Genomic DNA, 21,572 nt, shown 5'->3' with positions numbered 1-21,572 from the left:
AATTTATGAAAATATTTACTCAATCTAGTCCATAAAATCAAAATGTTGTGATTAGTTATACGGATGCATCATAAATTTTTATATTTTGTATGTTGAAAAAAGTTTATGTAATTTATAACATTACTCACTCTTGTTCATGCAAAGTCCTACCAGGTTAACGTTAACCAAAAACAAATCCTAGCAGGCACAAAAAGCAGTGCTTTGATTGAAAAAAAAAAAAAAAAAAAAAAAAGGAAGAAGAGGGTGCACTCCTATTTGATTGTTATTGAGGCGGCCAGGAACCAAACCCGTCGCTTTGGCCGAGTGGTTAAGGCGTGTGCCTGCTAAGTACATGGGGTTTCCCCGCGAGAGTTCGAATCTCTCAGGCGACGGTATAATCAACATTTTGACGGCGGGAGAAAAATTTTTCTTTAACCAAGATAGTAAATGATATTTATTGGAGTTGCTGCACACTTATATGTCTTCTAATTTATTTTTTTCCTTTAACCAAATATTTGGATAGTAATTGATATTTATAAAAACTAATTAAAAATAGTCATTACTCATGTCACGAGAGGGCTACATTGATAGCCTTTTTAAAAATAAAAGTAAAAATTTTATGGGCAAGTTGTAATTGTTTTTTATAATGAATTTTACATTATGGCACAGTTGTAAAAGTAAAGATGGAAAATTGTAAAAATAAAAATCAAGTTTACACTATCGACGTTTACATTAATTAACGTTAAATGGTCCTTTATTGAAAATTATTTTTTAAATTTACTCACAATTTACCTTTTCTTGAACGAGTATGGGGCCGTATAAGGCGCCTGGCCGGGACGGATTTACTCCACTGTACTTTCAATCCAATTGAGAGGTTATTAAATTTGATATTTTACAAGGGTTTAATTCTTTTATTCAGGGCGGCTTGCTTCCAAAAAGTTTGAACTCCACCAATCTTGTTCTCATTCCTAAAATCAAACATCCTACAATGATGTCGCACTTTCGGCCAATTGCACTGTGTAATGTAGCCTACAAACTGTTTTCCAAAACTTTGGCTAACCGTTTCAAACCTCTTTTGCCTCTTCTGATCAATGAAGCCCAGAGTGTTTTTGTCCCTCACTGTATTATTCATGATAATATTGTGCTTGCTCAAGACCTTATGCATGTTCTTCAAACCAAAAAGTCTAGGGATTTAGGTTTCATGGCTCTCAAAGTGGATATGGCAAAGGCTTATGACAGAGTTAGTTGGTCCTTCATTGGTCTTTTCATGCAGCATCTAGGTTTTCAACAGCGGTGGATTAACATCATTTTAGAATACATTAGTTCCGTTTCCTACTCAGTGATGATTAATGGTGAAAGCGGGGATAGTTTTTCTCCTTTTAGGGGCCTTCGTCAAGGTGATCCTCTCTCCCTTTATCTTTTTTTGCTGTGTTCTAAAGGTCTTTCAATTTTGTTCCATGATTATGGCAGAAGAAAACAACTTCTTGGTTTAAAGATGGGCAGGGGTTATCCACTGATTTCTCATCTTATATTTGCTGAAGATGCGTTACTCTTTTGTAAAGTCATTGGTCCAGAGGTGAGATGTTTGAAATCCATTCTTGACAGGTATTCTGCCTTAACTGGTCAATTAATGAATCATGATAAATCTTGTTTATTTTTCTCCCTAAATACGGCTTCAGATAAAAAATCTTTGTGTACAACGATTTTGTGAATTTTTAACGCAGACTAGCAAAACAATTATCTTGGTCTTCCTTGTCTTTTGGGTCGATCCAAAGTAGCAGCAATGGGTTTTCTTTCTGACAGAATCTCCGCTAGAACGAAGTCTCTCAAGGGCCAGTTGTTGTCTAAGGCAGGCCAAGAGGTGATGTTGAAAGCAGTCCTCTCGACTCTTCATAATTATGCTATGCAATGCTTGCGGCTTCCCATGAAGAACTATGTTGATTTGACTAGTAAATTTCTAATTTTTTGGTAGAGCGGGGAAAAGAAATCGAACAAGATTAAATGGGTTCGCTGTGATAGCCTTTGTTCCTCCAAGATGGATGGAGGTTTGGGTTTCAAGAATATTGAAGCCTTCAATCTTACTCTCCTTACCAAAATGGCGTGGCGTATGGAATTAGGGGAAGACTCACTCCTTTTTTGATCTTTCAAGCAAAAATATTTCAAGAATTATGCGTTTATTGATGTTTCTCCCAAAGGCGTGTGGAGAAGTATTTTGTCATCAAAAGATGTCATTAAGAAATGTTTGAAATGGCGGATCGGCGACGGCTCGAAAATAAATTGTTAGACTAATAACTGGTTGCCCAATGTTTTTAACGCTTCTGTCACCTCCAATCCTCTAGGTATACCTTTTTCATCAGTGACTGATCTGATTATCCTCTCTTCACATAGTTGGAATACGTCTTTAGTTGGTCGTCATTTCAATAAGCGAGATCGCCGCCTTATTTTTCAAATTCTTATCACAATCAAAGGGCGTATGGATTGTATGGTCTGGGGAGCTTCAAAAGATGGGTCTTTTTTGATTAAGAGTGCTTATCACATTGCGCTCTTCATTTTGAACAAAAAGTCTGATGTTTTTTCACAAGTTGGCTATAGCTTTGACACTACCAAATCTATTATGTGGCGCAACATTTGGAAATTAAGGCTCACAGAAAAATTCTCTTTTTTCTTTGGCAAAGTCTTCATAAGCGTATCCCTGTTAATTTTTTGCTCTCCTTACGTAGCGAGTCTATGGTTCCTTCTTGCTTATTTTACGACAACCTAGCTGAAACAGTTGATCATGTTCATTGTACATGTCCTTTTGCTTCTATGGTCTAGAAGTTAAGTTCGTTGCGCTTGGATTTCGGGGGTTGTTACCCTTCTTTCTGGCCCAAGTGGTTGGTGGATCTTACCGAGAAATGGAATCAATCTGATTGTCCTTCGCAATGCCTTAGTCTTGTGGCTTTTATATGTTGGACCCTCTGGAAATGTAGAAATGATCTTCTTTTTAATCAAAGTCGATGGGACCCTTTAAAGGCGGTTCAAAAATGTAATACCCCTAATATTTAAAAGGATATAGTTAGAATTTAAATTAAATTTTCTTTGAATTTTGTTTTCATTTTTATTTAATTATTTGGATTTTGTGTTTTGTGAGAGTATTTGGCTATATGTTTAATTAGCATTGTTTTTGTGTTAAATTAATTGCTTATTTGTTTTAATTTAATTGGATGATTAATTGATATTTTAAAGTAATTGATTATTTGTTTTAATTTAATTGATTGATTAATTGGTTTTAACTGACGTGTGTTGTATATAGCTTATATGGTTTATAAATAAATTTAGGGTTTATGTGGTATAGCAGTCATATAATGAGTCATGGAAATTAGGATTAAGGTTTTAATGGAGCATATATATATATAAGTTGTAGGTCTGGCAAGGGTTTTTAAAAAAAAAAACAAACTATGTTCCCGTAACTAGAGAAAAAGAGAAACAGAGAGGCTGAGGGGTAAAACATGAAAGGAAAACTGGGGAAAGGCTTTCAGCAATGTAACTGAAGATCGTATCAAGGAGGAAGGAATGGTTTACTGTGAGATTGAACTGGAGCAGTGATTAGAGGAATGAACAGTCTTGGAGAAGCTCTGAAACTTAGAGACGACGATGAAGATTTCAAACCGGAATCTTAAGGCAAGTTTCAGTCTATTCCTCTTCTGTAAACTTGTGTTCTGTGCATCTTATATAGACTCCAGGAATGTAATTAAACTTTTAAAAATGGACTTTATGCATGCTAGATGTTTTCTGTAATCTGTTCTGCGTTTTTTTAAAGTTTAAACTTATTGTTGCATAAACTGTTCTGTTGTGAGTTTACTTTCTGTCGATTGATTTACACTGGAGTATGAGGGGTTCTAGGACTGTAAGAAACTTAAATAGAGTTCTAAAGATGCTACAAAGGTTTGGGGATAGGATGGGAAGCTTTGCCGGAAGCACAGAAGGCAACCGAACGAAGCAGAGATGAGTTTGGAGCAGAGGAGAAGGCTCAAAGTGAGAGAGAGAGAGGGCTCCAAATTGTGGGAGCCGTCTCCCCCTTCTTAGAGCCGGCTCCAAGGGGTTAGGGAGCCGGCTCTAGGTAGAATAGAGCCTGCTCTTTTATTTTAGAGCAGGTTTCCTTGGTTAAGACACGTTTGGATGCATTTTGAAGCTATTTGGGCACTGTTTGGGCTAAGTTTGAAATTCTAAATGGTTTTAGGGACTGGAATGAGAATTCTAAAAGTATTTTCAAGGGTTTTTAATTCCTCTAATTGTATATTTTGGTTCATAGGGCAAATGGAATAAACAGTGTAAAAATAAGCGACTTTGTACGCTGCTAACGGATAGGAAGGACTAGTGCGCAAAGTTTTGTTTTAAAAATTTAACGGACTATTGCATGTAATCTAAATATGATATTATGCTATATTAGAACTCATCATGAATAATTTATCCTAATATGCTAAGGGTTTTCACAATGTGGGAGTTTTAAGTAATGACGCACATTGTTAGCGATTGTAAAGTATCTAGTTGTGTAAATTTAATTTAGCAACTTAGATGACTGGAGGATGGTTCTAAAATCTATGTTAGATACAGAATAGGGTCATGTATTTATTAGACTTTATTTGTGCATAGGTTGGATTTAATTAAAGAACTAATAAATTAGGTTCCATTAATTAAATGGAGATTGTTATTTTAATGGTTAAACTTTTCTTTATGTTTCAGCAACTATTGGTTAGTACTGTGGATTTTTCTGAGTTATAGTTTGGCATTCTCAGCTTTATAATTGACTCTTACTATTGTTAATATTGTCAACTGCTGGACTGTACTATGGGTTAGTTGAAATTTAATTAAATGAATTAAATTGTCAATGACATCGATGGATACTGAATCTTAACTTGATGAATTATTAAACTTTGTCTCGTTAATTACATGGATGGATTCTGGATTGCAAGTTGATGAACTATTTAAACTCTGTATATCAACTATTTGGATTACGTGGGTATGATTTGATGAACTGTTGAAAATGTTGCATCATTCAAGGATCATTTGCATTATATGTACCGGTATGGGACGGTGACATATCAGGGATGGATTAGATCAAAAAGTTAAGTCCTACCCCTTCATACATAAGGAATGGATTAACTAAAACAGTTAAATCGTACATACATGCATGTCCTGTCAACTAAAACAGTTGAACGACATAATGGATATTTGTTTTATCTTTCTGCGCTAGGAAGGAATTTATATATATATTTATGGTACCGTGATACGAGCTTGAGTCTCCTGATCACGGTTAGGGTACGTATATCACAAAGGTTGAGTAGCTGGATATAGCTAATGTTCCCTGGTAGGTCTAGGTACTTGGCCGCTGGAAAGCGTGTTTTATATGTCACCTTCTACCCAGGCTGAACTATGTTATAGGCTAGTGAGCATCCTATAGTGTGTATTTATATATCTATGGACTATTGTAGATATTGCCGAGTTATCTAGGATATATCTGCGTATCGGGTTTATGAACGGATTGTAGTAGATTGGAACTTGCATGTGGGCCTGACCCACTCCTATTTTTCAGGTATTCGCCAGTTCCAGCTTAGAGTTTGATCGTGTTGATGCAGATACAGACACTCACTCTACCGGTTACATAGGATTTCCTTCCTATTATGGTTTTGGATTTTAATTCTGTAAATTTATCTAAAGATTTGTATTTAGGGGTCCACCAGGTGGATTCCCGAGTTGTACGGATTTAAATTATATTAAATTATTATTTAAGGTTTGAGGATTTTCATATTAGTATTCTTTCTGTTTATTATTATTTAAATCTTATTTCAGTTTTATTCCTGCTTGTTTACATATTGATTGTTTGGTATCCCTCGGATCTGTGCTCGGACTTGATCACCCGTGGCTCTAGAAACGAGGGGTATTACAAAAAAGCTCTCCCAGATTTCTTTGAATTTCAGGAGATTCTCCGGCAATCTTGGTTACTTTCTTCCCCGCCTTCATCTTCCACGCCGGTTCAACCTCATGGTGTCCTCCTCCGCTAGGGTTTTTCAAACTTAATTTTGATGCTGCATTTAATCAATCTTGGAAATTACGTAGGGGTGGTTTGATTCTCATAAATCCTTTTGGGTAACCTGTGAAAGTGGCCTCTGTTTTCTTTTCTAATGTTGGTAGTCCTTCCATGGCTGAGGGCCTTGTCCTTTGCGAAAGTCTTTCGTGTCCATCTCTGGGGATATCAAAATGTTATTGTTAAAGGGGATTGCCAGCCGGTGATGCTGCTTAAGCCTTCGAGTGAGGTTTTATATTTTGTTTTTGCTGATGTTTCTCATTTGCTATCTGTTTGTCAGGGATCATCTTTGGCATGGGTTCCTAGAAGTGTTAATTGTGTAGCTCATTTAGTAAGCAAAATGGCCTTGGCGGCCGAGTGTGGTGATCTGGAGTGGGGTGTCTGGCCTAAATGGCTTTCAGATGCTTTATCTTTGGACTATATTTCTTCTGTTTCTCAATGAATTGTCTCTCTTGTTGGTGTTAACAAAAAAAAAAAAAAAATTAAGATCACTTAAAATCAATTATTTTTTTCCCATTTTGGTAAATTAATTTTTTCAAATAATTTTTTGAGTTTAGTTATTATTCTCACCTTGATTAAAAAAGATAAGTTTAGAGTTGAAAATTGTATGAGTCATGAATGAGCTGTCTACAAATAAACCTTAAGCATTACCCAAAATGAAACAATATAAGATTGATTAATATCTTTCCCAAAAAAAAAAAAAAAAAATTCTAGAATCTCTATCCAATAGGCTCTAGAATCCATCTTTTGTTTCAGCAAATCATCTTTTCTCTCATTTTTTATTTGCATCCTTTTGTTTATGCCTTGTTACCAAATCGTTTTGCATTTAGGTTTTTTTTTTTTACTTTAGGTCCATTTATGTACATGATTCTCACTGTATAACAACATTCATCCTACCCAAAGACTTCTCAAAGGTCACTCATTTTATTACTATTATAGAGTAAACAGGCTTAACTTTGAAATTCTTATGAGTTCATGGCAATTATGACTTTAAAATGTGTTATATCATTAAAGGGTGTACAACATACATTTCGCAAACAATAGAGGATCATAACACCTTATAACATGCCAATGCTCGTCCACATCACACCCACCCACACAGGTGGTCACACTCTAATCTTTCTTTCTAAATTCATGTTTAATGGTATTTAATTTGTGCATATTAGAGTTCATCATGTATTTGATATTGTTTTGGGGTTGCATTGAATTTATCTAATGAAGAGTTTCGGCTCTCTCTTTTGTGGATTTGATTTGTCACCTGGTGTGAAGGAGTTGGGCTGCTAAATTAGGCTTCAGCATCAGACTCTATCTGAGATGGGCTTAGGCTCCTGCCGATACAAAAGTCCACTTCAGTCCCAAAGCCCAAATTTAGAAATAGCAGGAAAGCCCACCCTTCAAAGAGAAATATTCCCCAAGTCACCAATTTAAAAACAAACTTTCTATTCTAATTTTCTAAATTTCGGGGAGCTAATTAGGCTGGTAAATGAATGGTAATCTTCCTTAAAAGCTTGAATATTTATCCCTTAATTAAGAATTTAAAATAATAATAATAATAAGAACGGAACTTAATTGTTTTAAAAGGAGCCAGATCATCTTAATTGATTAATGGTCGGCTGTGAATGTGTTGGTTAGATTTTTCTTTTGTAATATTAAAATTTTTATACCCATTTAATGAAAAACCAATAAAAAATATTATATAATTTGTTTCAAGAATAAAGAGTTGCGCCAACCTAGCTCGCAAACATAAGCAGAGCAAGCTTAATTTTTTTTTTTTTCCTCGTCACGAACTCGAGGAATGCTACAAAATAAAAGAGTCAATGCTAACGAGTAATATGTCCGTCTCGTCTTTGCCATTGAGCTCCATATTCTATGCTAACAATTTCATTATCGTGAATTTTTTTTAATATTCCGAAATTTTAACATGGTGTAATTTTTTAGCTTGATGTGAATTCTACATTTTATTACGGAAGGTTTTGCATATGAAATTGAGTTTGTGACCATTAAGTGATTAATTATCTCTTCTAATTCTTACTAAAATCCGATTATCCAAGTGACTATAGCATATCAGGATCACCGTACCAATATACACTTGCATGTGATACTTTCGGCCAATGGAGAATCTTGGAAACTCTTCATTTTCTTTAATGATAGAAATGTGAAGTTTTGAAAAGAAATGAGGAGCGTTCATTGTGAGAAATACTATGAAAAAATTTGTATAACTCTGTGATAGAGTGTCATGGTATTAGACTCGTCTCATTTATAAATCAATAGTGATGGAGAGTGTCACAGTGTTAGACTAGTTTGAGTTTTAGTGCACTTTGTTAGGTACTTTCACTTTGATAGTTAAGAGGGCACAAAGTGTGTGAAAGAACATATCTAGCCATAACCCTACCCTCTAATTTTGTATAACAAGAAAGTCCTAAGTGAGCTAACATAAAATAATCCATTGCCAAAAAAAGAGTGAAACAACCAAATAAAATAGTGTGTAAATTGTTCTCAGTCGTCCATAATAGTACAATATGTATCACGGTGTCATACATTTTAAGGCAGGTACATGTTATACATTTTAAGGTAGACAAGAGATATTGTCTACTTTGACATTTCATCATTTTTATGATTTACAACCAAAAAAAAAAAAAAAAAATGATGAAAAGTAACCAACTTTAAAATGGATCAAACACCACCTTTTTGGCTTTTCACATATACACTAATTAAGATATGGATTACTACAAGAAAAGATAACTCAAAATTTAAAAGAGGAAAAAAAGAAAAAGAAAAAGAAAAAGAAAAAAAAGAGAAGTAAATTAACAAAGAAAAGAAAGGAATTGGGTTAATTCACCAAGGACTAGCAACCTCAGATGAACCTAGTAGCTCTTCTAGATAGTCCGCTCCCAAGTCCTCTAGTACTACTACCTCTACCACATTATCTACATTTACTTTTACCTCTTTCACTTTATTCTTTTTACTCACTGACTTCTTTCTCATCAAGTGTCTCTTCTTTAGCGCCACCACCGGGGAACAACCATCCTCACAACCGCACTTCATGTCCCGGAGCGATTCCCGGACTCTCTCCACCGGAAAATTGAGGACGGCCATGGTTCCCCTCATTGAAAATGCGGCTTGATCATACGCCATGGCAGCTGCCTCCGCGGTATCGAACGTTCCAAGCCAAACCCGAATTCCATTTCTCGTGGAATCCCTTATCTCCGCCGCATATTTCCCCCAAGGCCGCCTTCGTACCCCTCTATACGACTTTTCCTTCTTCAATTCCTTCTTCGCATTGGAAGTGACTTCTTCTTCCTTCACTCCGACGGAGGAGGAATTGGTTTCCGATGATTCCCTTTCCCTTGCTCCCTCGGCTATCATATCGAAAAGAAGCATTTCCTCCGAGTCATTGACATTGAATGGAAGGGAATTTTGACTGAAAAAAATCTCCTCCAAAGAGAGAGATTGGGTCGGCGAGTTCTCGCCGAATGAAGATTCCGGCGAATACTCTGAAATTGGGTATTGGATGAAAGAAGAATCCATTTGTGAATTGAAGGGTTTTTTGGAAATGATTGTTTTTTTATGCTGTGTGGCTTAGTACTCACTCTGTTTTAGTGATCGACCAAAAAAGGAGCCTTAGAAAATTGTATGGAGACCTACCTCTATATATACCAAAATCATATATAATGATATGATTAAAATAGTAATGGGTGACGAGATTGATGATAGTGAAAGGTAAGGATTTTTGGTCAGGGAGGATGTTTTGGCATGTATACATACATATAAGTTTGTATCTATACCATCAAGTGGGGTCAGTCTAATAAGGAGGGACCAAATTGAGGGGACGTTTTAGGCACATGTTGAAATGACGAACGGCGGCGAGGCTTGTCTCTTTGTGCCTTTCCTCATACTCGTAATTTAGTTTAGCCATGTCAGCTAATTTATGTAGGCCCAAGTCCACGTGTTATTTATTTTCTTTTGTCTAGTAATTACAGGACAGTCTCTGCTTTAACTTTTAAGATTGTAACTTTTCTTTTCACCAGGTTTTCTAAGTTGAAAATTACTCTTTATAATTTGACAAATTTCTTAGATTAGTTAAAGTGACCGTTTAACATGGTTATTATATGTGGTTAGTAATTTTAATTTTAATTTTAATAAAAAAAACTATTCATTTTGTTTTACCATGTTTAATGCAAAATTTATTGTGCAAGCTTTCCTATCAGGAAAAATATTAACATGGTTTAAATTTAATTGTGTGCGCTTTAGTCATAGGAAGAGTTGGGAATTAATCAGTGAACCATTCTATCAAAGCAATGATTATTTTATAAAGGCATCATTTGATTAAACTATATATATATCATATATTAACATCATACACTCCTTCAATCGATCCTGAATTTTGAGGTATCCTTAACAGCAAATGTCAGTTAAGCAGTCGCAATAATCTGGTTGTCCTAGGTTATGTTAATTGAATTTAGAAATAACAATTCATTAACACGAAACTCAATATAAAATAGGGGGTTATGATTGACCTTATTTTATTGTTATCATAATTTTACTAACCTGGTTAACAGGTTTAATCCGATTTGACTCGTTTAGTAAATTATATCGAGTTAAGCTAAATATTAACATTTGATCCGACTAATATATATAATAGGTACTCCTTTTGTTTCAAAATTCTTAGGATGTTTGGAAATTTTAACTTTCTATCAAGTTTTTAATATTTTTTATTATATTGATAAGATTGAATTTTTAAATTTATCCCTATTAAAAGATAAAAGAGTACAATTATTTAATCAAATCAATGTCAAAATGATAGTTTGAAAATGTTATAAAAAATAGTATATATATATTTTTTAAATGGAACATGTATTTTGGTACATTCCAAAAATAGAAGTATGAACAATAATTCATTTTTAAAATGAAACATGTATTTTAGCAAATCCCAAAATAGAGAGATGAACACTAATATATTTAAACTAATATGATAAATAGTAAAGCTCTTACTTAATTGTTAAAAAAATATTATATGCCGGTAAGTATGCCAAATATTTTTATACTAGGTCTAAAAAAAAAAAAACACCCACTTAGCGCCTTACGTGGCCTATAAAATGGACCGATTAGTGTCATAAAAGTTAAGGGCGACAACCGGCAGAATTAGCTAAACCTTATTTTACTTCACTAAAAAATTCATCATATTAATTTTATTTTTACTTCTTTATAATTGGTATATTATTCCTTCCCAAATTCAGTCAATACCAAATTTGGAGGGCCTAGAAGCGGGGTTAAAAAAAAAAGGACATAAAAAAAAAAAAATCAACTGCCTGCCAACGCCATACCAAATCCTCCACCTCCTCCTTTTCTTACGCAAACAATGAAATGACATTTTCAATCTTACTCTTCCAGATTCAGGCCCCCTTCGTGACCTTTTGGCATCCATCAAAAATGCCAAATTCATCAAATGTTCGCCTTTAAAACCCTTTTCATAATACAAATGTGATTTACCAGTTTCTTTTCATCTTTTAACATTAATAAATTACTAGATGATCGCGCATAATATAGTTTTGATAAACCAAAAATTATGATGTAATTAAAATAATATAAATCTAATTACACGACAATTGTGATAGGCCGAAATCACATAATTTTAGATAATTTAATTATTTATCTTTAGTAACAACTGTCTCTCTTTAAAGCTATAGTGAGAATTCTCAGTTTAGAGGGAAAAAATAAATAAAAAATTATTCACAATAACGGATACCAACAGTGTGATGGAGACAACTCACTCTCCCTCATATATTTATTTTTTTCTTTAAAGTCTTGACTGATATGTTCTTTACCTCTTTGTAAAAGTCAAAGATAAAAATACGTGCTCATAAATTTATCTATATAAAGGAAATTATTGCTAATTGCAGTCGTTATAATTAATACATTGCTTTTAAACTGTTTCATTCTTCACTTCTTCTTTTTTTTTTCTTTTTAAAATCAATCATTTATACTTTATTATCATCTGTAATTATATATCACTCATTAAATTATCTTATATCTAAAGTGTAATTATCTCATCAGCATTATACTTTTCTCTTTCTCTTTACTTAATCATTTACTTTTATCAATAAAATAATATTATAATGAGATTTCTAACTAATGATATCTTTATTTTTAGTCACTTAATAGAAATAATATTTTGAGACATATTAAATGGCTAGATGAACTTTTTGAATAATATTACTCTAAATTTTTAATAAACCCAAGATATTAATAACATAATATTTTAAATATATATTAATAATATAATATTTTAATCACCAGTGCTACCAATACTGAGGACTTCCTTGTGGATTTCGCTTCTCTGACTTTTAGTCATTTGACTATTGACCCAAGGCCCTATTGGACATGCGTGGTCATAGATTGATAGTGATCACACAGATTCATGGAACATGGTCACTTTTTACATTCTTCTTTTATTTATTTTTTCTTTATCATAGTAATAATTAGTTATAAATTTCACACCAACTAATCTTCCTCCACCTTCAAAAATAAAAATAAAAATAATAATGCATCAACATTAATTTTATCTGCTATGAATTGTCATATATCACCACTCACTTTATGCATACAAAGTTATAATATTATTCTTAAATTCGTGGGACCATTGATCGCGAACCCTTTCGGTATTGGTTCATGAATCTGTACGCCCTCTTTTGGACAAGGGCTTTGAAATTAACTTTTGGCCTTCACCCGCTTTAGTAACATTAAATAAAATAAAATAGTACCCATTTTTTTTTTTTTTTTGGTCAAAGTTTCTTAACAATAGCTTAATGCGCTAAAGTATCTAGATTTTAAATTTCATGTTACAAAGTCCGTTCAAAAATAAATTTCTTATGAATTAATTTAGTGTAGGAGACTAATCTTTAGGGCACATGACTATTTGTGAGATTTTAATAGAAACATGCATAGGTTGTTATGATGAACAAGTTGCATAAATTATTTGGCATATATATTGTTTGTTGTAGGGAGCATTTTTAATTGACCATTAAGTCACCATAATAACAATTTGGCCTAGCCTTTGATTTGATTTAGGAGCAATATTATATTAAATCATGACAACTCTTCATTAATTATATTAATTAACTCTATTGTTTAATAGGGCCATGCTTAATTTAATTTCAAGGAAGCAAGTGCATGCATCTTTACATCTCTATAATTTTTCAATTTGACATTACTACAAAGGGAAGATATTATATATGTAATCCTATCCTTTGTGAACTTTCACCCTAGAGAGATGCAACTCAAGTCTAACAAGATGTGATTTGCATTAAATTAATAAAAAAAATTGCTAATTTCAATGATAAATATAATGTCACTGTATAGTGCTTGTATTAGAACGACACTGCTCTCCATTAGTCATCAGTTTTGAAGTCTAAAATATCTATTACTTCCATTCTTGCTTTAATCTCCTATAAAAAGGTTATGGTGATCTCGAGCCTTGTTCAATGTGGGAAAATTTTAGGAGAGTGGCTCCAAGAGAATTTGAATTTCCAAACTTAAAAAATGTGAGGCGGGAGTTTTTGTTATTAGATAATTACATTATGTTGTATTCAATTTTAGAATCGAAGAAAGAATATGGTCAATGTATGTATGCCGTGTAGTGTATGTGTTTAGACAATATTTTTGCTTAAAAATTAAAAAATAAAACCCATAAGTTAATAAATAATTGAATTGATGTGGCCACCTTCACCAGTAACTTAATTACTTCTTCTAATGTTTTAAATTCAATAAAGATTAGAGAAAGATTAGTGAAGGATTTGAGAAGACTATGATGTCAGAAAATCCAGTGAAAATCTGTTTTAAAGTAGCCTGTTTTTCTAACTCTTACTTCCAACAACTTAGTGGGCGTCTCGCCCACTAGGCTAAATGCATGCACATACTCAAATTAAGTTGACAAAAAATAGAAAATTTGTTTGAATGTTTCAACATTGGGAGGAATTATTGTTGTTAGTGTTTTCAGAATTTTCCGAGAAAATCTCTTTCTAGTCCTTTTCGTTTCTTTTTAGCCTTTTGAATTAGAAATAGAAAGACGTTTTATCTAATTCAATCTAAAGTTTATATTATTAATATTCAATTAAGGCACTTGAGTGGTTTCCCACTTTCCCCCTTTATTGGAAGCTTCATGGTAGAGAGAGGAGAAGTTATTAAATGCTCAATTTCAAATTCCTGGGCTTGTCTTTTTTGAAGTCCAAGGTTCGTTTGAATGTAGGCTATCAAATTGGACCGAGGATAAGAAAAAGACGAACTTCTCTTTTATTTATTATTTGAAAGGCAAGGTACTTTTATTATTAATTACTAGTTTGAACAATGCTGTTTCTTCCTCTCTCTTTTTTTTTTTTTTTTTTTTGGCATGACAGTGATTAACGAAAATGGGAAATTTGAATATTAGTTTGTCTTAGCAAGGGGGATTCATAATAATGAAATAACATATCCAAATATAATTTCTTAGATGATAAATTCGATTAATTTTACGCGAGTAAATGGTGACATTATTGTGAAGTCAAGAATATTAATAATAAGATAATACTTAGTTATTCAGTAAGAATGTATACCCGCTAATATGGTCCAATAACAAATGAACACATTCTCTTTAATTAAAAGTAAAATAACAATGATTAGGAATTACATTACCCGAGAGAGATGACAGCTCAAGTGTTGAGAAATTATTACATGATCTCAGGAATATTAATCCCATCATTATTTGATATCTAAGTAAATGTGTTAGAAATTTGTAAATTTTATTCAATTTTTTTATTTCTTAGTATTAAATGGTAATTGTGACTTGTCACTACGGGTTACTTTCGTGATGGGTTCTATTCATACAACACACATGCCCAAACCGAGTGGGGTTAGTTTCGTGATGGGTTGGGTGTGACATCATTCATTAATTAAAGAAACACAAGGCTAATGCTCCCGTAATGAATGATGTCATTGAAGGCCTTAATTTTTTAGCAGACCCAACCCCAGTATTACTGGGCAGGCCTTATATATGTATAAAGTAAGCCTTCAATGACATCACTCATTACGGGAGCATAATTACTACCAATTAGCCTTGTGTTTTCAGCCAGCCCAAGCCCACAATCACTAAACGAACACAAAGGCCTCATCAGGTAGGCCCCTCCTCCAACTGTAGACCTGCTCTTCTTTCTATCTATTGGCTACTCTAAATATGTACTTCACCATTTAGAATCTAAAGATATATTTCAGATTCAGAGCCTTTTAAACAAAAAACATGAGGGGTAATAATCTTTTTTACTTTGCTTTTGCCTTTTAGAGAAGTTTCGCGGCAAAGCTTCATTCTTAGTCATGGTATGGCATGCTAGAAAAATTCCAACCGTCACATATGACCCAATTAGTGGCTCTCTACAGCCTACCAAAAGAAGAAGAAGAAGAAGAAGAAGGCGCACACACACACAAACACTATATATATGTGTGTGTTGCCGTGCCATACAAGAACTTGGCTGCTTATATATTCATCAGCTAGCTGATATACGTAGGATTAAAATGGAAGCAAATAAAAATATGGAGAAGTCGAGAGAAGGAGAGACGATGAACATCAAGTACAGAGGAATACGGAGGAGGCCATGGGGTAAGTTTGCAGCGGAGATTCGTGACCCGACGAGGAACGGGGCACGTCTCTGGTTAGGGACTTTTGAAACTGCTGAGCAGGCTGCACGAGCATATGATCGAGCTGCTTATTCTTTAAGGGGTCATCAAGCCATTCTCAATTTCCCTAACGAACACCATTTTATTACTCCTCCAACTATACCATCTCCTAATTCAAATATTCCTTCTTCTTCTAATTCCTCCACTCGTGAATTGGGACGAGACGAGGATGAGCAAGTTATTGAGTTCGAGTATTTGGATAATAAGCTCTTGGAGGATCTTCTTGACCTACAAGACCCCCAACCAACAACAAATAAGAGACCCAAGTTTCTATAGCATATATAAATATATATATGTGTGTGTGTGTGTGTGTGAGAGAGAGAGTGTATATGAAGAAATTTGTACTATTTTCATTCTTATTATGTTGTTTTTTTACTCATTCATTATTATGCAACAGATTTAATCACTCAATACTCTACCTTGTATACTTTTGTACCTAATAAATAGCTATTTATGCTTAACAAGTACATATATGAACAGAACAATTGTTCAGAAAATGTTCAAATAAGCTAATTAAATTGCAGTTGATTGTTTTAAAGATTGTTAATATTTGTCCTCCTGTCTAGCTTTATGTTGTAAAACAGTATGGTCTTTTATGTTTTCAATGGAGGAGACCACATCGTCCCTATCCCATTCTTTCTTCTTTTGATTTGGATTTTATCGCAGTTGTTTGTTTACTTTAGAGTCAAAGTTGGGACAACGATCAATTGGTGTTAATTATGTATATTTGTACCCTTTTACCAAATCACACATTTCAAACATTTTTTTTTGGTGGACATTTCACTTCATAAAGTATTTTTGCTACAAAAACAGCAATACATCTAATAAGCATCAATATTTCTACAATAATGATATATTTATATCATGTTTCATATATACTGACATTCTAAACATATCTATAATTTTAAAATATATATATATTTTTTGTGAATTAATTACGTATCCGGGTATTCGATACTTCTCACATACTTCGATGACATATCAAATACTTTTCACGTACTTCGATAAATATTTTTAACAAGTTTAAACATTAAAATGTAGATTTTTCCAAAGTAATATCATAATATAATTGTTAAGAAAAGTTTAAAATTTATATTTAAAAAACCATTGAATTATATATTTAGTACAAAATGTATCCCATATCATGCCACATGACTCTCAAATCTTATTTTGTTTGTTAATCATAAAATTTTGTAAGGAAATACTAATAACAATATATATAACATAAAAATTATTTTTCTGTACATGTATGTGTGCGTGTGTGTATATATATACAAGAAAATATAATTTATTATTTTTATATTATCGTGTCCTACTATATCCTTATCCAAATATATATATATATATATATAAATATATATATTTTAATGATTTGGTATATCCTATACGTGTAACATATTTGTGTCTCTTATTCGTATCCACAGTGGCATAGCCACCTTAGGACCAGTGGGGACAATTGCTCCACTGGAATTTTCTACTCTTTGCATTTTTTATGCATAAATTCTAATAATTATGAAATTGCCCCCACTGAAAATTTTGAGATTTCATAAAAGACCTAATTTATATATATATAAATTAGGGGTATTTTTAAATTTTGGACATTTTCTTTAGGTCTTTTGTGAAATCTCAAAATTTTCAGTGGGGGCAATTTCATAATTATTAGAATTTATGCATAAAAAATGCAAAGAGTAGAAAATTCCAGTGGAGCATATATATATTTAACTCATTTGCCTAATAAGATGTTAAAAATTAAAAAATAATAATAATAAAACCAATATTTTTTCCTCATAATGTGGATTCCACAAAATTTATAAAAATTAAAAATGAAAAAAGACCTTCTTTTGTTATTTATTATTTAGATCTATTTTTTTTTTTTTTTTTATAATTGCCCACTCTGAACTAATTTTTTTGACTCCGTCACTGCGTATCGATGCTTATTAGCAGTACATAAAAATTAATCGAGATGCATTGCTGACATGATTTACCATTTTTAATCATTTTAACACAAAATAACTTGTCACCGTTTCATCTTAATATTAAGAGAATGAGTCTCTCAAGGCAATGGATTCAGAACACTTCACTATAACTAATTTGAGTCTTAACTCACTCGACTACAACGTCCAATTTGAACTTTGGCTCGATACTCACAAAAATATGTTTTGGGTAGACTCAGGTTGGAATCATTGGACCGTCAATCAGCCCAATTCTTATGAGTTGTATAGCACTTCTAAACTAAAGCCCAACCTCATCCTCCAACAGTCGAAGTAGCAGAGTCGACTCTTCAAGGCCCATGAGGCCCAAGATGATATATATACAGATATAATTGTCGTAAAATCAGAGCATATGGTTTATTCAACTGCAACTAGTTTATTCTAAAAAAAAATAAAATAGAACCCTATATTTATATCAACATAATTCAAATGCATAGTGTTTCTAAACTTTTGGCTAACTGATTCAACGATTGAGAAACACAACCTTCGAATTCAAGTGATTCTATTGATCCATATAGCATCACTCTTTGAATATGTATGTTTGATGATATAAATATGCATATAATTAAAATCAAATTATTCAAAATTGAGTTGGTGTGTGATGATGTCATTGGATTACGTTTCCCTCACTAATCATCACTTTGACGCATTTAATGATTAAAAATACTTGGAGAAGAAAAAGGACCACGTATTTCAGACCCAAATGTTTGACAATATATATACATATATAAGGACCACTTCTTTTTTTTATTTTTTATAATTGTTTCGTACATTTTATTGTGGTGGTGTGACTTCATATGTATGACGTCTCCTTGATTCCTCATCACGCTTAAGTAGATTAATTAGCAACAAACACTTAAACAATTAAGATAAATTTAAGTATCCCAAATGTTTGACAATATATATACATATATATATGGACCACTTCTTTTTTTTATAATTGTTTCATACATTTTATTGTGGTGGTGTGGTGACTTCATATGTATGACGTCCCCTTGATTCCTCATCACGCTTAAGTGGATTAATTAGCAACAAACACTTCAACAATTAAGAAAAATTTAAGTATCCCAAGATTAGAAACAGACTCGGAAAGGGCTGGGATTGTCTTCTATTTTTCTATTTTCAATGATTGATATATAATAACAACAGTATAGGTTAATGGTGAGGTCATAAGGCTTATGTCAATCTATTTGATAATGTGTGATGTCAAATGCTTATGTCACTTTTGATAACGATTAACAGTACAAACAGAGAACCACATTCTACGGGAGGGTGTTCTAAGACAATTTAGACAAAGTTGTTAGGTTTGTGATTCAAAATTTGTGCGCATTAATTTCTTCTTTCGTTTTAGAATCTGCGAAAAACAGTTTTCTGATTGGTTTTGGAATCCAGAAGACTTAGGGAAAAAGGCTAAAAATTTGAGAAATAAATTATACTTACTATTTTAGAGTTGAAGATAAATATGGTAACTCCTTGTAGGTAAATTGATCCTTATCCAATAAGAAATTGGACTTGAGGAATACTTGTCCAACAAAGAATTGAATTTTGAAGACTCTATAAATAGAGATGGATATGAGAGGTTTAGAGAGACAAGAGAGAAAAGATATAAGGGGTTTAAGGGTGAGGGTTGTGAGGAGAGGGAAGCATATATGTACTTCACAAGTGTATACATGTAGACTCAAAATATATAATGAGTGAGTGAGTGGGATTTTGACATGTGATTATATATTCTCTTCCTTGATTCATAATACTGAAATCTCTCTCTCCCATTGAGGTAATCTTAGACTTTGGTGAATTATGTAAAATATTGTGTTGTGCGTGAATGTGTGTGATTGTTATCTCCATATATGTTTGTTTGATGTGATGTGATGATACTTTCGCTGTGTGTGATAAAGAAGGGATTTAACTCTCAACAATAGCCGACTGACGATTGAGTGGGTTGGAGGGAGTTAATTATTCCCAACAAAAAAAAGTAACTATTGTGCAGCAATTACCTTTTTTAATTTTAATTTTAATTTTAATTTTTAAGATTAGATTTATATTTTACAAAATTCAAAACAAAAGTGTAACCCATCCTATATTATTATTATTATTATTAATTTATTATTACTGAGACATTAATAGTTCAAGTCTAACCTAAATTTAAATGGAGTTGTAATTTAACAATTTGAATTTATCTATCAACTTGAATATAATCGGACCAACTAATCTGGGCCTAAATTGTGCTTTGAAAAATATGTTGAAGGTAGATTTGAGTTGAATTCGTTGATTTGAAAGTTAATTAGACCCAACTAGCCTCTCAACCCATCATATTAGTTCGTAGTTGGCGTTCCTAGCTTTTGAGATTTAATAAATTCTCAAACTTTTGGCCCCTTTAATAAAATGTCAAAAATTATTATAAAATAATAATTTATTTTTTTATTTTTAAATAACATGTTGAATATATGACCAATATGTTAATTAAAATTAAATTGGCCACAAATAGTCATCGCCTTAAAATATACTCATGGAAGAAAAAGGATATTTGGGATACCTCTAGTTTGACAAAAACACGCACACACATCACACATATACATGACACATTTTATTGCGTTGGTGGTGACTTCACATGTATGACATTTCCTGCATTCCTCATCATTTTTAGATGAATTAATAATTAGTTACGGTTCCAACAAATTAAGACATCAACAATTAACAACAAAAAATTAGGCTAGAATTTGGAAACCGACTGGGAAAGGGTCAATTTATATTCTATGTTTTATATTTTCAATGACCGACTCTTAATATATACTAGTGTAAGTATTGGTTAATGGTGAGATCAGAAGGCATAGCATACGTTCATCTATTTGATCATGTGTGATGTCAACTGATGATGTCACTTTTAATGATGTAATATGAGTACAAAAGTGGGAGGACCACCTTACCTATTAACTATTAAGTGGTCCTGAGAAAAGGTAAAGCTATTTTTACAAGGTATGATCTCATTGAGGTTGAAGCGATCACTACATTATTCGTTTTATTTTTTTATACAAATATATTACTCCGTATTATTATTATTATTATTATAAAATATCAATAATATCGCTGGACATTCTAAATGCTTAATAATTTATTATCGAATACTTATAATCTTATATCATAAACATGTAAGAAGATATTGAAATTACCGTCAACTTAGAAGCATAATAAATAATAATACAAGCAATAAAATGCAAAGTTATAAGTATTTTTTATTTTTACTAAAAAATAAAATGCAAGTAGATATTTTTTATTTTTACTAAGCAATAAAATGCAAAGTTAAATGTGAAATAAATTACAATGATGTACTTTGCCCAATAACCTGCGAGGAGACAAAATATGATTATTTATATTCTCAATAAATAATCATTCGAATATATGAAATGGATATTATGGATGTGGTTAAAGCTCTTTTACAAGTGAATGTCTTATTAAGTTTGAAGTAATTGCTATAATAGGCTCCCTCTATTTCAAAATAAATGTCTCTTTTAAGAAACTGTGACTCACAATAATATCATACAAGAGGTGGAATATACATGTTTTGATGGTAGGAGGCTATGAGCAAAAAAAATATGTAATTAGATATAATGATGAGGAACAAAATATGGTCATTTCATAGCAGACAAGACGTACAAAATGTGGTTAATATTTGAATACAGTGAAATAGATATTATGTAGTACAAAGTTCGACTTCAACAAAAATAAACTCTAATAAATTTGAAAAATGACAAACAACTAGATAAACATTTAATTACAAAATTGGGATTTTCAATCAGAGTTTTAAAACGTTAAAAAGATGGTAAAGAATAAGATCGCTT

The 21,572-nt window shown here is 32.4% G+C and overlaps 2 protein-coding genes and 1 non-coding gene across 3 annotated transcripts; 2 read left to right on the top strand and 1 right to left on the bottom strand.

Annotated features, from left to right (window-relative positions):
- The first annotated feature begins 289 nt into the window (after positions 1-289).
- TRNAS-GCU (transfer RNA serine (anticodon GCU)) lies at positions 290-371 on the top strand. Its single transcript has one exon. It is a non-coding gene; the product is annotated as a tRNA-Ser (tRNA).
- Positions 372-8,598: 8,227 nt separating this feature from the next.
- On the bottom strand, positions 8,599-9,679 carry LOC132268353 (ethylene-response factor C3-like). Its single transcript, XM_059769210.1, has one exon. The coding sequence runs from the start codon at positions 9,569-9,571 to the stop codon at positions 8,879-8,881; it is 693 nt and encodes a 230-aa protein (XP_059625193.1). The 5' UTR covers positions 9,572-9,679; the 3' UTR covers positions 8,599-8,878.
- Positions 9,680-15,442: 5,763 nt separating this feature from the next.
- Positions 15,443-16,209, top strand: LOC132268352 (ethylene-responsive transcription factor ERF098-like). Its single transcript, XM_059769209.1, has one exon. It carries the CDS (start codon positions 15,584-15,586, stop codon positions 16,019-16,021), a length of 438 nt encoding a protein of 145 aa, XP_059625192.1. The 5' UTR covers positions 15,443-15,583; the 3' UTR covers positions 16,022-16,209.
- Positions 16,210-21,572: the final 5,363 nt, after the last annotated feature.

Source organism: Cornus florida, unplaced genomic scaffold (assembly GCF_030987335.1).
Source record: "Cornus florida cultivar Cherokee Brave unplaced genomic scaffold, ASM3098733v1 CherokeeBrave_3.0.0_Hap2_Chr08, whole genome shotgun sequence".
Classification (NCBI taxonomy): domain Eukaryota; kingdom Viridiplantae; phylum Streptophyta; class Magnoliopsida; order Cornales; family Cornaceae; genus Cornus; species Cornus florida.
The sequence above is the reverse complement of the archived record's forward strand: the minus strand, read 5'-3'. Positions and strand labels throughout refer to the sequence as shown.

Coding starts and splice junctions, on each gene's coding strand:
- LOC132268353 (XM_059769210.1), bottom strand. CDS start 9,571: ATGGATTCTTCTTTCATCCAATACCCAATTTCAGAGTATTCGCCGGAA.
- LOC132268352 (XM_059769209.1), top strand. CDS start 15,584: ATGGAAGCAAATAAAAATATGGAGAAGTCGAGAGAAGGAGAGACGATG.